The sequence below is a fragment of the Pseudophryne corroboree genome, chromosome 8 (genome assembly GCF_028390025.1).
Source record: "Pseudophryne corroboree isolate aPseCor3 chromosome 8, aPseCor3.hap2, whole genome shotgun sequence".
In the NCBI taxonomy this organism is placed as follows: domain Eukaryota; kingdom Metazoa; phylum Chordata; class Amphibia; order Anura; family Myobatrachidae; genus Pseudophryne; species Pseudophryne corroboree.
The window spans coordinates 74626824-74642997 of NC_086451.1; the positions used below are offsets into that span (position 1 = coordinate 74626824).

The window sequence follows — 16174 nt, forward strand, 5'->3', positions numbered from 1 at the left end:
CGAAGACCTTCACTCATATATAAAGTAACTAAGACCTCAAGGAATGTTCCCATCCTCCTCTAATCTTTTTATTCCTCTCCTATTTATAGTTTTCCCTTTTATAGCACAGGAAAGGCTATAGGGGGTCATTCCGAGTTGATCGCTAGCTGCATTTGTTCGCAGCACAGCGATCAGGCTAAAAAACGGCACTTCTGCGCATGCGTATGCGGTGTAATGCGCAAGCGCGACGTACGGGCACAACAAACGATGCAGTTTTGCACAGCGTCTAGCAATGCATTTCAGTCGCACTGGTTGCCGCAGAGTGATTGACATGAAGTGGGCGTTTCTGGGTGGCAACTGACCATTTTCAGGGAGTGTGTGGAAAAACGCAGGCGTGCCAGGGAAAAGGCAGGCGTGGCTGGGCGAACGCTGGGCGGGTGTGTGACGTCAAATCCGGAACTGAATAGTCTGAAGAGATCACAAGCGCTGAGTAGGTTTTGAGCTCCTCTGAAACTACACAAAAATTTTTTTGCAGGCGCTCTGCAATAAAAACATTCGCACTTTTGCTATGCTAAAATACACTCCCAGTGGGCGGCAGCATAGCGTTTGCATGGCTGCTAAAAACTGCTAGCGAGCATCAACTCAGAATGACCCCTATAGACTGGACACCTGTAACTTTTGTCATAATATGGGCAATCTAAATTTTCTTTGGGGCAGGTGTTAGCGTTCTGCACAGTGGCTCCCCTGTTGTAGATGAAGTGAACTGCATCTCCCAGCATGCTCAGAGATGAGAACAGCTGGAAGTGCATCAGACATACATATTTTTTATTTTCTATTATTTTAAGTGGCCAAAAAGGGTCTTTTAATATTATTATTATTTTTATTTATTTGTTTATTTATTTATTTTTTAAACACTATTGGCTAATTGCAATAGCCTCTGAGTTCCAGTGATGTGGGAATTCTGTGCAAGCCTGTCTGTTTTTTTTTAAAGCACAAGTCATTTACAAGGCTGCTTTAAAAATCGGGGAGACTCGCACAAAGGGGGTCATTCCGACCCGATCGCACGCTGCAGTTGTTCGCAGCGCAGCAATTTGGTCGTAACTGCGCATGCGCCGGCGCGCAGTGCGCCCGCGTATGCCAGACGGCAGCAGGCCTTCGTTACTTAGCGACTGCCTCTGCCTGATTGCCTCTTAGCGAAATGCCTCTGAGGCATTCGCTGGGCGCAGTCCGGCCAACACAGGTGTGGCTGGACCGTGCGGGGGGGGCGGGCCGCAGCGGCTGCGTGACTTCACACGCAGCCGCGGTGACCCGGGGCAGCAACGAGTAACTCCCGGCCAGCCGCAGGGGCTGCGCTGGCAGGGAGTTACTCTTCAAGTACAAAAGCATCGCCGCTGTGCGATGCTTATGCACCTGTGCGGGGATGGGGGGGCCGGACTGACATGCGGAGCGGACTAGCCCTGTGCTGGGCGTCCCCCGCATGTCTGGGAAGATGATCATAGCTGTGATAAATTTAGCATAGCTACGATCAACTCAGAATCACCCCCAAAGTCCCGTACCTCCAGAACTCAGAGGCTATTTCATTTAGCTGAATGTGTGTACAACCCTTATAGTACATATATATATATATATATATATACACACATCTGTTAGAGTTTATGCAAATATTGTAAGGTCCACTGTGAAGGTTAACATTCTGTTTCCTGAACTAATGTCCATAGGAACCAAAGAAAGTCACTGGGGTATTTTGTGGCAGCCATTTTGTAGAACAAACCATAAACATGAGGATGCTCTTTTTGTTGTGCCTCAAGCTGTAGGAGCATATTTGCTAATTATAGGGTTTTCAGACCCAATAATTAGAATCATTATTGTTGCTATTTGCGGCAATAAGAAATTCACATTTGCCCAAATGTACTGTTAATGATATGGAGGGAGAGTGGATCTGAAAAGGAGTCAGTCCCTGTTATTTGTAAAGAAGGGAAATTATTGCAAAAGTAAATCATTTCCCTTATAAATCAGGAGCCGTGGGCATTCTGCACATGCGCAGTCAGCAGACCATGCATGTGTGGCGGCCATTTCTGGGGAGGGTTCTGGAGGACCTCTCTCCCGGTAACTTTTGCATGTTAGTCTCCCATATGGAGATGGTGGTATCCTACCTGGGCCAAGCTCCAGAATGCTGCACATTCTGTAACTTGGTAAATCTGACAGCTTCTCAGCCCCCATAGAAACCTCTGGGGAATCGGAAATGGAGGGACAGCAGCAGATATGGAAATATCTGCTGTGGCTGCTCCTTCATACATTCAGAGAATCCTTATGATATCCTACAGATATTATTTGATAAATAAGCCCCTTGGATAGGTCACCAGTTCTAACTGACTACACTGTATGTTGGCCATGCCTGGACAACTGTAACACTAAAGGTTTTTTGATACTACCAATCCCAGCATGCTTTGCAAGATACCCGATAGGCGATAGCTATCAGGGATCTGTAGCTTCACAACACCTAGAGGATGGATAGAAGGAGAGCAGACCATACAGACTGCAGCTTTGTCCACACGGAACATCTATTTGGCCAAGCGTCTTTCTTCCCCAAGGCCATTCTCTTTCATTTTTCATTCCATAGTTGTCTTTACAATATTATTTTATAGCATTAGGGGCTCCATCCATGAAGCAGTGAAAAGTGTGAAGAAGTGAATCAGTGGAGAAGTTGTCCATGGCAACCAATCAGCATTGAAGAAAATAAGATTTTACTCACCGGTAAATCTATTTCTCGTAGTCCGTAGTGGATGCTGGGGACTCCGTAAGGACCATGGGGATTAGCGGCTCCGCAGGAGACTGGGCACAACTAAAGAAAGCTTTAGGACTACCTGGTGTGCACTGGCTCCTCCCACTAAGACCCTCCTCCAGACCTCAGTTAGGATACTGTGCCCGGAAGAGCTGACACAATAAGGAAGGATTTTGAATCCCGGGTAAGACTCATACCAGCCACACCAATCACACCGTATAACTCGTGATACTATACCCAGTTAACAGTATGATAACAACTGAGCCTCTCAACAGATGGCTCAACAATAACCCTTTAGTTAGGCAATAACTATATACAAGTATTGCAGACAATCGGCACTTGGGATGGGCGCCCAGCATCCACTACGGACTACGAGAAATAGATTTACCGGTGAGTAAAATCTTATTTTCTCTAACGTCCTAAGTGGATGCTGGGGACTCCGTAAGGACCATGGGGATTATACCAAAGCTCCCAAACGGGCGGGAGAGTGCGGATGACTCTGCAGCACCGAATGAGCAAACTCTAGGTCCTCCTCAGCCAGGGTATCAAACTTGTAGACTCTTGCAAGAGTGTTTGAACCCGACCAAGTAACAGCTCGGCAAATTTGTAAAGCCGAGACCCCTCGGGCAGCCGCCCAAGAAGAGCCCACTTTCCTCGTGGAATGGGCTTTCACAGATTTAGGGTGCGGCAGTCCAGCCGCAGAATGTGCAAGTTGAATCGTGCTACAGATCCAGCGAGCAATAGTCTGCTTAGAAGCAGGAGCACCCAGCTTGTTGGGTGCATACAGGATAAATAGCGAGTCAGTTTTCCTGACTCCAGCCGTCCTGGAAACATACTTTTCAGGGCCCTGACTACGTCCAGAAACTTGGAATCCTCCAAGTCCCAAGTAGCCGCAGGCACCACAATAGGTTGGTTCACATGAAAAACTGCTACCACCTTAGGAAGGAATTGGGAACGAGTACTCAATTCCGCCTTATCCATATAAAATACAGATAAGAGCTTTTGACAAAGCCGCCAATTCTGATACACGCCTGGCCGACGCCAAGGCCCACAGCATGACCACTTTCCACGTGAGGTATTGTAGCTCCACGGATTTAAGTGGCTCAACTCAATGCGACTTCAGGAAATCCAACACTACGTTGAGATCCCACGGTGCCACTGGAGGCACAAACGGGGGCTGACTATGCAGCACTCCCTTAACAAAAGTCTGAACTTCAGGCAGTGAAGCCAGTTCTATTTTTGGAAGAAAATCGATAGAGCCGAAATCTGGACCTTAATGGAACTCAATTTTAGGCCCATAGTCACCTCTGACTTGTAGGAAGTGCAGAAATCGACCTAGCTGAAATTCCTCCTTTGGGGCCTTACTGGCCTCCCAGCACGCAACATATTTCCGCCATATGCGGTGATAATGGTTTGCGTTCACTTCTTTCCTAGCTTTAAATAGCGTAGGGATAACTTCCTCCGGAATGCCTTTTTCCTTCAGGATCCGGCGTTCAACCGTCATGCCGTCAACCGCAGCCGCGGTACGTCTTGGAACAGACAGGCCCCCTGCTGCAGCAGGTCCTGTCTGAGCGGCAGAGGCCATGGGTCCTCTGAGATCATTTCTTGGAGTTCTGGGTAAACAAGCTCTTCTTGGCCACCCGGAACAATGAGTATAGTTCTTACTCCTCTCCTTCTTATTATTCTCATTACCCTGGGTATGAGAGGCAGAGAAGGGAACACATACACCGACTGGTACACCCACGGTGTTACCAGAGCGTCCACAGCTATCGCCTGAGGGTCCCTTGACCTGGCGCAATATCTTTGTAGCTTTTTGTTGAGGCGGGACGCCATCCTGTCCACCTGTGGCCTTTCCCCACGGTGTACAATCATTTGGAAGACTTCTGGATGAAGTCCCCACTCTCCCAGGTGGAGGTCGTGTCTGCTGAGAAAGTCTGCTTCTCAGTTGTCCACTCCGGGAATGAACACTGCTGACAGTGCTAACACATGATTTTCCGCCCATCGGAGAATCCTTGTGGCTTCTGCCATCGCCATCCTGCTTCTCGTGCCGCCCTGTCGGTTTACATGAGCGACCGCCGTGATGTTGTCTGACTGGATCAGCACCGGCCGGTGTTGAAGCAGGGGTGTAGCCTGACTTAGGGCATTGTAAATGGCCCATAGTTCCAGAACAATTATGTGTAGGGAAGTCTCCTGACTTTTCCATAGGCCTTGGAAGTTTTTTCCCTGTGTGACTGCACCCCAGCCTTGAAGGCTGGCATCCGTGGTCACCAGGACCCAGTCCTGTATGCCGAATCTGCGGCCCATTAGAAGATGAGCCCTCTGCAGTCACCACCACAGCGACACCCTGGCCCTTGGAGACAGGGTTATCCGCTGATGCATCTGAGGATGCGACCCGGACCACTTGTCCAACAGATCCCACTGGAAGATCGTTGCATGGGACTTGGCGAATGGAAATTCTTCGTAAGAAGCTACCATCTTTCCCAAGGCTCGCGTGCCTTGATGCACCGATACCTGTATTTGTATTAGGAGGTCTCCGTCTAGAGACGCCAACTCCTTGGACTTCTCCTCCGGGAGAAACCCTTTTTATCCTGTTCTGTGTCCAGAACCATACCCAGGAACAGTAGACGCGTCGTAGGAACCAGCTGCGACTTTGGAATATTCAGAATCCAGCCGTGCTGTTGTAGCACTTCCCGAGATAGTGCTACTCCGACGAACAACTGCTCCCTGGACCTCGCCTTTATAAGGAGATCGTCCAAGTACGGGATAAGTACTTCGGTCATTACCATGGTAAATACCTTCGGTGCCGAGGACAGACCAACGGCAACGTCTGGAATTGGTAATGACAATCCTGTACCACAATTTTGAGGTACACTTGGTGAAGAGGGTAAATAGGGACATGCAGGTAAGTATCCTTGATGTCCAGTGATACCCTGAAATTTTCCAGGCTTGCAATAATCGCCCTGAGCGATTCCATTTTGAACTTGAACCTTCGTATATAAGTGTTCAAGGATTTCAATTTTAGAATGGGTCTCACCGAACCGTCTGGTTTCGGTACCACAACATTTTGGAATAGTAACCCCGGCCTTGTTGAAGGAGGGGTACCTTGATTTCACCTGCTGGAAGTACAGCTTGTGAATTGCCGCCAGTACTACCTTTCTCCGAGGGCAGCAGGCAAGGCAGATGTGAGGCAACGGCGAGGGGGAGTCGCCTCGAACTCCAGCCTGTATTCCTGTGATACTACTTGCAGAACCTAGGGATCCACCTGTGGGCAAGCCCACCTGGTCCCTGCAGCTCCCGAGACGCGCCCCCACCGCACCTGTCTCCACCTGTGGAGCCCCAGCATCATGCGGTGGACTCAGAGGAAGCGAAGGAAGATATTTGATCCTGGGAACTGGCTGACTGGTGCAGCTTTTTCCTTCTTCCCTTGTCTCTGTGCAGAAAGGAAGCGCCTTTGACCCGCTTGCTTTTCTGAAGCCGAAAGGACTGTACCTGAAAATACGGTGCTTTCTTAGGCTTTTGTGAGGAAACCTGAGGTAAAAATTTTTCTTCCCAGCTGTTGCTGTGGATACGAGGTCCCAGAGACCATCCCCAAACAATTCCTCACCCTTATAAGGCAGAATCTCCATGTGCCTTTTAAATGCAGCATCACCTGTCCACTGCCGGGTTTCTAATACCCTCCTGGCAGAATGGACATTGCATTAATTCTGAATGCCAGCCGGCAAATATCCCTCTGTGCATCCTTTTTTATATATATAAGACAACGTCTTAAATATGCTCAATGTTAGCAAAATATTATCCCTGTCTTAGCGTATTAATATTATCTGACAGGGTATCAGACCACGCTGCAGCAGCACTATTTATGCTGAGGCAATTGCAGGTCTCAGTATATAACCTGAGTGTGTAAATACAGACTTCAGGATCGCCTCCTGCTTTTTATCAGCAGGTTGGCCGTATCCTAAGACGGCAGTGCCACCTTTTGACAACGTGTGAGCGCCTTATCCACCCTAAGGGATATCTCCCAACGTGACCTATCCTCTGGCGGGAAAGGGTACGCCATCAGTAACTTTTTAGAAATTACCAGTTTCTTATCGGGGGAAACCACGCTTCTTTACACACTTCATTCATTCATCTGATGGGGGAACAAAACACTGGCTGCTTTTTCTCCCCAAAAATAAAACCCCTTTTATGTGGTACTTGGGTTCATGTCAGAAAATGCGTAACACATTTTTCATTGCCGAGATCATGTAACGGATGTTCCTAGTGGATTGTGTATATGTCTCAACCACCTCGTCGCCACTGGAGTCAGACTCCGTGTCGACATCTGTGTCTGCCATCTGAGGTAACGGGCGTTTTTTGAGCCCCTGATGGCCTTTGAGACGCCTGGGAGCCCCTGATGGCCTTTGAGACGCCTGGGCAGGCGCGGGCTGAGAAGCCGGCTGTCCCACAGCTGTTATGTCATCCAGCCTTTTATGTAAGGAGTTGACACTGTCGGTTAATACCTTCCACCTATCCATCCACTCTGGTGTCGGCCCCACAGGGGGCGACATCCCATTTATCGGCCTCTGCTCCGCCTCCACGTAACCTTCCTCATCCAACATGTCGACACAGCCGTACCGACACACCGCACACACACAGGGAATGCTCTGACTGAGGACAAGACCCCACAAAGTCCTTTGGGGAGACAGAGAGAGAGTATGCCAGCACACACCAGAGCGCTATATAATGCAGGGATTAACACTATAACTGAGTGATTTTTCCCCAAGTAGCTGCTTGTATACATATATTGCGCCTAAATTTAGTGCCCCCCCTCTCTTTTTAACCCTTTGAGCCTGAAAACTACAGGGGAGAGCCTGGGGAGCTGTCTTCCAGCTGCACTGTGAAGAGAAAATGGCGCCAGTGTGCTGAGGGAGAAGCCCCGCCCCTTTTTCAACTGACTTTCTCCCGCTTTTTCTGGAATACTGGCAGGGGTAATTTTACATCTATATAGCCTCTAGGACTATATATGATATAGATTTGCCAGCCAAGGTGTCATATATTGCCCTCAGGGCGCCCCCCCCAGCGCCCTGCACCCATCAGTGACCGGAGTGTGAGGTGTACATGAGGAGCAATGGCGCACAGCTGCAGTGCTGTGCGCTACCTTGGTGTAGACCGAAGTCTTCTGCCGCCGATTTTCCGGACTCTTCATGCTCCTGGCTCTGTAAGGGGGGCGGCGGCGCGGCTCCGGGAACGAACACCAAGGTCGGGTCCTGCGGTCGATCCCTCTGGAGCTAATGGTGTCCAGTAGCCTAAGAAGCCCAAACTACCACCTGTTAGGTAGGTTCGCTTCTTCTCCCCTTAGTCCCTCGCTGCAGTGAGTCTGTTGCCAGCAGATCTCACTGTAAAATAAAAAACCTAAATATACTTTCTTTCTAGGAGCTCAGGAGAGCCCCTAGTGTGCATCCAGCTCAGCCGGGCACAAGAATCTAACTGAGGTCTGGAGGAGGGTCTTAGTGGGAGGAGCCAGTGCACACCAGGTAGTCCTAAAGCTTTCTTTAGTTGTGCCCAGTCTCCTGCGGAGCCGCTAATCCCCATGGTCCTTACGGAGTCCCCAGCATCCACTTAGGACGTTAGAGAAACATTTATAATGTGCATACTATAAAATTATACAGAGCAGCTGATTGGTTGCCATGGGCAACTTCTTCACTGGCTCATGTCTCCACTCCTTTCACTGCTTCATGAATAGCCCCCTACTTAGCAATCGTGTGTGTGTTTTTTGTGTGCATTTTGCTGAGTGTAGATAACACAGATAGAAAGCGTAAAACAATAACCAGTATCCGTGCAGTTATTCCTCATGTTTTTGGGAATAGCTTGACTGGGATGGAACTTCTCACTGAAACACGTGCGTTTACCTTTTATAGCGAGCAAAGCATCATGGACGCTAGGGGGACCTGATAAAGCCGCAGGAAGCTGAGATCATGGTTTCTCGCGCCATTAGTAATGGTAACATGTGCAGACTACACCTGCCATGTGTTAACCCAGCACGCAGAGGATATGAGGGGATCATGCACATCCAGGCTGTCTGCTTCACCTCTCTTGATGAGTGAGAACAGGTTATCATGAAAGCGGAGGAGAGAGAACCCCTCCGTGGGAATGAGATGATAAATGCACACAGATGTGGATCATAATGACACAGCAAAGATTGCTGGAAACTAGTATCTGATGCGTACGTGTGTTAACCCTTCCAGTACCGGAACAGACTAGAAGAGTATTTGTTTTCATGTTACTTCAACACTTGCTTATACTGTATATTTTGCACACTGTATAAGGTCTGAGAAGGAATTACCCCAAATGATTTCTGTTTAAAAAAAACTCTAATTCACCAGTAGATGACCTAGTAGATCTCCGCTTTCATCATTTGAGCAAGATATGTATAGAATTATTGATTAAAACTCTCTCAGGTGCTCAGTGATAAACTTACTGCCCATCCTTTGTCCACTCCACCTGCGGTTTGGGCAGCCCCGACACTCTGCAGTGCAACTCGACCTCTGAACCCTCCCTCGCAGTCAAATCCTGGAGAGACCCAGCTCCGTAAATTGTTGGTGGGACTGCAAATTGGAAGATAACCATAATATTACATTGTGGCCAATAGAGAATCACGGTCTCACCTCCTGCAATGTTTTTCTTACTTTCATTTGCACATCTTTAGACACTGGGAATTTCTTGTTTAATAAGTGTAATACTTGTAAGTATATACAAATGGTTTTAGATTTATACATAACTCATTTGCAATTTCTTCAAATGTAGCTCGTCATCAACATGAAACTGCAACAAATTATTTTATAATATAAAATATTTATTGTCTACAGTAGTTTACTGTGTACTATGAACAGAAAATAAGCATTAACTATCATCTTTCATTTGCACCTGCCAGAGCTAGAATTCAGGGATGTCTGTTGGTTAAAACCACCAGAATACCTGCTCAAAATGTCAGTCTAATTTGCATATCATGGAACTTATTCAGGTTCAGTTAAAAATTATCGATTATCGGATGACTGCACATGTGTTGCATCTGCATTGTGCGTGCGGGTAAGCCGCAATATGATCGCAGGCCCAGCAAAGCACTAGGGAGTGATTGTTTGAGGGAGGTTACTTGGCGTTTATGGGGAGTGGTTGGAAAAACGCAGTCTTGGCCGTTTTCGGAGCATGTATCTGACTGACTACACTGTAGTCAGTCAGATACATGCCACTGAAAACATTGGGCCTAACTCAGATCTGATCTCAGCTGCAAATTTGTTAGCTAATGGGAAAAACCATTGGGGTCATTCAGACCTGATCACTGCTGTGCATTTTTGCACAGCGTGCATTCAGATCTGAACTGCACATACACCACTATGCGCCGGCGCGTCGCACAACAGTGACAGGCATCGGTGCCTAGTGTCGGGAAGGTGTGAAAAATCCGAACACACGGGCGTTCGCAAGGAGATTGACAATGGTGGTCATTCCGAGTTGATCGCTCGCTAGCAGTTTTTAGCAACTGTGCAAACGCTATGCCTTCGCCCTCTGGGAGTGTATTTTAGCTTAGTAGAAGTGCGAACGGTTGGTTCGCAGAGCGGCTAAAAACATTTTTGGTGTAGTTTCAGAGTAGCTCAAAACCTACTCAGTGCTTGTGATCAATTCAGACTATTCAGTTCCGGATTTGACATCACAAACCCGCCCATCGTTCGCCCAGCCACGCCTGCGTTTTTCCTGGCACGCCTGCGTTTTTCTGCACACTCCCTGAAAACGGTCAGTTGCCACTCAGAAACGCCCACTTCATGTCAATCACTCTGTGGCAAGCAGTGCGAATGAAATGCATCGCTAGACCCTGTGCAAAACGACATAATTCGTTGTGCCGTACGTCACGCGTGCGCATTGCGCTGCATACGCATGCGCAGAACTGCTGTTTTTTAGCCTGATCGCTGCGCTGCAAACAAATGCAGCTAGCGATTAACTCGGAATGACTCCCAAGAAGAGGCCGTTTGTGGGTGGCAACTGACCGTTCTCCAGAAGTGTCCGGAAAAATGCAGGTGGGATCAGGCGTTTTGAGGGAGGGTGTCTGACATCAGCTCCGGCCCCGATCAGCAGGATTCCACTGCACAGGATAAGTAAGTCCTGGGCTGCACAAACTGATTTTTGTGCAGCTCTGCTAAAGAAACGAATGCACACTTGCACAGCGCTTTCCCCTGTAGGCGGTGACTAACTGATCGCAGGGCAGCAAAAAACGCAGCCCAGCGATCAGATCTGAATTACCCCCTATGTGCACTGCAGGGGGGGCAGATATAACATGTGCAGAGAGAGTTAGATTTGGGTGGGGTGTGTTCAAACTGAAATCTAAATTGCAGTGTAAAAATAAAGCAGCCAGTATTTACCCTGCAAAGAAACAATATAATCCACCCAAATCGAACTCTCTTTGCACATGTTGTATCTGCCCCACCCCCTTGCAGTGCACATTGGGGGTCATTCCGAGTTGTTCGCTTGTTATTTTTTTTGCTACGGAGCGATTAGTCGCAAACTGCGCATGCGCAATGTTTGCAGTGCGCCTGCGCCAAGTAAATTAGCACAAAAGTTTGTTATTTTACTCACGGCCTAACGAAGATTTTTCATCGTTCTGGTGATCGTAGTGTGATTGACAGGAAGTGGGTGTTTCTGGGCGGAAACTGGCCGTTTTCTGGGAGTGTGCGGAAAAACGCTGACGTTTCTGGGAAAAACGCGGGAGTGGCTGGAGAAACGGGGGAGTGGCTGGCCGAACGCTGGGTGTGTTTGTGACGTCAAACCAGGAACGAAACTGACTGAACTGATCGCAGTGTAGGAGTAAGTCTCGAGCTACTCAGAAACTGCTAAGAAATTTCTATTCGCAATTCTGCTAATCTTTCGTTCGCAATTCTGCTCTGCTAAGATACACTCCCAGAGGGTGGCGGCTTAGCGTGTGCAATGCTGCAAAAAGCAGCTAGCAAGCGAACAACTCGGAATGAGGGCCATGGTTTTGCCCATTATCTAACAAATTTGCTGCTGCGATCAGATCTGAATTAGGCCCATGGTGCGGTATGACTGCATTCTCATAGCTCTGAGTAGCCCTGGGTCATTTGCAACTGTCGATGATGCTTGATTTTTGCATATGCATCACATTTATGCCACTGCATATGCAAATTTGCATATGCGGTTGGGGGGGCATCTTTTTCCTTTCTGGGCGGGTCTTCACATGTGTTTTTTAGCAGAAGCAAGACTGAGAAAATTGCAGTTTCTGTCTCAATAGCGAGCCAACCTGAATGAGGTCTAATGTCACTGACAATAAGATAGGCCTGCCATCAAAGGCCAGGTAGACACTGAATAAAAATAAAATTGCCAATATAATCTAATAGTGTAATTGCACAGAAGGATAAAATATTAATTTGAGTAAGTGTACTCATCAGATTCCTAATTATATGACCAAAGGGCCTGTAGGAGGACAGGTGTGGTGTAGGAAATCTACCCCCAGTAGGTCTCCAGTCATTAGGTTGACCCCATATGGTTGACAGGCAAAAGGAAACATGGACAAAGAGTCAACATATGAAAGGTTGACAATAGAAAAGGTCAACAGATACAAAAGTTCGGCAGGGTCAAAAGGTCAACATGACAATGGCCGACCCAATTTTTTTAGCATTGTTGAGGTTAGTGTGAATAGTGTTTTCATCTGGGGCCACCATTTTCACAAACGCACCCCCTTGCGGGCTTGCTTCGCTCGCTGTGCTTCGGGCACGGTGTCTCGCTTTGCTTGCCACAAGGTTACTAAAGGTTATGATTTGTGACATGGATAGCCAAGGAAGGAAAGCCCAAAAACATGACCCCCCCATACATGTGTCGACCATATGCGTGTTGATCATTATAATGTCAACCATATGAACCTGTCAATCTTTTGAACATGTTGACCTTTTCCAGTGCCAATCTTATGCCTGTCGTCCATATGGCGTTGAACTAATGACTGTCGACCTATAGTCAGGATCCCCTGTCGGACACACCCACTTCTGTGGCAGTATTCTTACTTCCTTAGGAGAGAAACCGCCAGTGTTTGTCAAAGATTCAAGAATCTCCATGTAGGAGTTTGTCCCGCCCACTGTTTTTACATTGGCAGCCATAGCTGGCATCATTATTATCAGAACTTGTGCCCACCCATATTGGGTTCAAGAGATCCGTCAGAAATGGAGGACCCACCTGCGTCCGCAAGCTCTGAATGACATCTGCAAGCTCTCGATGACGACTTACATGCCCGCAAAGCCCCATGACAGTCCCATAGGACAGAGCAGTTCCATGCATCTGTATGGTCACCGGCCAATTAAAGCACAGAAATGCCCATTGCACTGAAAGAACACTCATGCAGATTGCGTCCGACTATGAATCAGGCCCGGAATGTGGGAAATCAATCAGTATGTAACTGGAAATGGAGCTACAGATGGAGCCATGCTCATCTGATGCGGCTCCATCGCAAACGTGCACTCCCGTGCGGCTAGGCGATCCTAGCCTAGCCGTCCCTGACACTGCAATAAGCGCCTAGGCGGGCACACCCTGGCACAGACGGAGCGTAGCTCCATCTGTATGTATCCCTTATGGAAACATAGTATCATAACGGCAGATAAGAACCACTTGGCACATGTAGTCTACCCATGTACACGCACACACACACTAGGGTTCATTTTTTTGTTGGGAGCCAATTAACCAGCAGTAAAATTTTGGATTGTGGGAGAAAACCGGAGTACACAGAGGAAACCCACGCCAGCACAGGGAGAATATTCAAACTGCAAACAGTTAGGGCCGTGGTGGGAATCGAACACATGACCCCAGTGCTATGAGGCAATAATGCTAACCATTACACTATCCGTATACCTAACATACCCATGTGTATAATACTAATTTACACTTTATGCATCAAGAAAATAATGAAGTGAATTTCCTGTGACAGATGCCTCGAGTTTCCCCATTACAGACACACCACCACCAGTGGCAACTGGGAACTACTCACCAAGCACCAAGACGTTGTAGGTACGTTGGGCCTCTCCAGCACGGTTCACTGCTCTGCATGTGTATGACCCTGTATCGTCCTTACGTAGCCGGTGGAAGCGCAGGGACTGAGCGGCGGACTGGAAGTTGAGACCTGCACCCTCGGTGAGCTGGAAAAATAGGCACAATTAACAAAGGAATTTCTGTGGGGCTGAACCAATTTCCTTAAGAACTCTTCTTCCAATTTACTAGGAGCTTCACATTGCTGAAGTAATACAATTTATTTCCATATACTGTATACATCAGACCGTAATAGCTCCAAGACAATACACAATCATATCTGTAGTTCACGGTTCCACCACCAGGATTTTGCATGTTCTGCTCCTGACCTGGATTCAACTCACCTCTTTACTCAAGTCTATCAACCCTCCTCGCTCTTCTGCCTTTACTACCGTCTCTACTCTCTACTTAGTGCCATCCAATTTGTATCTGCACCTTTCTTCTAGGATGTAAGATCTCATGAGCATGGCTGTGTGCACCCTTGTCCAGGGTCAGACTGGCCCACAGGGGTACCAGGGAAACCACCGGTAGGCCCCACTGCCCAAGTGCCCACTCCTTCCTCTAGGGATCAGGTTCCAGACTGTGCACTTGATTATACATGGTAGATATGTTGCATTACACTGCACTAGACTATTGTGTATTTCAAGCCTCTGGGGAGGCTGGCCACACCCCCTTTTGTAGGCTGGCCACACCCTTAAGTATAGGCCCCTATCACTGCATTCCCATGGTGGCCCTTCATGCCCCAGTCCGACACTGCCCTTGTCTCACACCCTCCAGGGCACTGGCCTAACTCATGTAATCACCAATGCGCACTGTGTTGTCAGTAGCTGGATCTGCAATTCTATATCCTAATAATTGGTATCATAGTATCATTCTGTATTGAATAATTAGGTATTACTAGTAAAAGGGACCCTGTTCACTTCAGTCCAATCCCCCCTCCCCCAGCCCGACTCGGCCACTGCTACTTACCATCCTGTCATGCCCAACCCCCACTCCAGCTAGACTTACAGACCCCCTTCCCCTACAGAATCTATATGTTTGCATGGATGCCTTACTTATTATAACAGTGAAATGTTTTATTGCTTATGTACTATTCATGGTGAGGAAATTACTTAACATCAAGAGGGGAGTGTAACAACCTACAAGACGTTTTTTGCGAGTTCTTCCATTTTTAAAAGCAACAATCCTTTACATGGCAAAACCAGGTCGGTTTTGCAGTGTAATTGATTGCCACTTTAAAAACCGGGAGAACTCGCATAAAGTACCGCAATTCCTGCTTCATGCAGGCTGTTACGTACCCCCAGTATTTGTACAGTTTGCTATTTCTGTTTGTGTTGTTTTCTTTTCGGTTTAAATGCAACATTTTTAAAAAGGCAATTAAAGAATATATAAAACAACAATTTCAATCATCTTACTATTTTGTCATCTTTGGTCCAAGTTATGGTTGGGATGGGGACACCGTCTACCTCACAACCCAAAATGAGAGGCTGACTGGCCATCAACGAGATATTTTGTGCTTGTCCGTTCTCGAGAATCCTGGGTGGTGCTGAAATAGGGATAATATGAGGGTTACTCAGTATAGAACCCAAAGTAACACAGTATCAATGGCCACCCAAGATAATATTCCTCACCATACACCACAAGTTTAGTCTTCCTCCTTGCTGAACCAGCTTCATTTGTTGCCAAGCACATGTAGTCTCCACTGTGATTAGGCACTGGTGATTCAATCAGTAAGGAGCCGTTACCCAACTGTGTCACTCCTGGCAAGTTGCTTCTTAGCATTACCCCGTTCTTAAGCCAGCGAATCAACGGCATTGGAGTCCCTGTGGGTTAAGCACAAAGTCAGAGAGAACTTCGCCAGTGCAAAACTATAGCCCGACTTTAATGTGTCTGGAACAGCACAGGTCAATTCAATTCCTTGTTGCAGCTTCTGCAGGGCAGCAACCACAAAGCATCATAGCTGTTAGCAGTACATGCTCACTTGCAAAAGGTGCTAGGGTGTCGTGTGCAAATATCAATGGGCAGAATTCCAAGATGTACACAAACCCAATGTTTACGTACATCTCCGAAGTTTTTGAATCTGCGCATGTGTGGGGATATGGCAGCTTCCCTGTATGACAGAGGTGGTCTCCACCGCACTAGATGTTTACCAGTGGAAATATTTAAAGGTTAAGGGCATATTTATCTAGTTATTTTTGTGCAAATCTGCAAAAACATTAGTCATCCCCCCATATTCGATAACAAAAGCAGACCGATAGGGGCTGCTAAATTGTCAAAATTACACACAGGGAAGCGGCTGTGCAATAAAGAACAGCTAATATGCTAATGCAGCAGGAGGCGACTCCTCCTGCTTGCCTCCATGAT

The 16174-nt window shown here is 47.5% G+C and overlaps 1 protein-coding gene across 1 annotated transcript in view; it reads right to left on the reverse strand.

Annotated features, from left to right (window-relative positions):
- HMCN2 (hemicentin 2) overlaps positions 1-16174 on the reverse strand; it is a 491624-nt gene that overhangs the window by 220122 nt on the left and 255328 nt on the right. The window contains exons 26-29 of the mRNA XM_063936681.1: positions 15442-15633; positions 15226-15356; positions 13773-13920; positions 9219-9345 (exon numbers count right to left, since the gene is read on the reverse strand). Of these exons, the coding sequence (XP_063792751.1) occupies positions 9219-9345; positions 13773-13920; positions 15226-15356; positions 15442-15633 (598 nt within the window). The remainder of the gene's footprint in view (positions 1-9218; positions 9346-13772; positions 13921-15225; positions 15357-15441; positions 15634-16174) is intronic.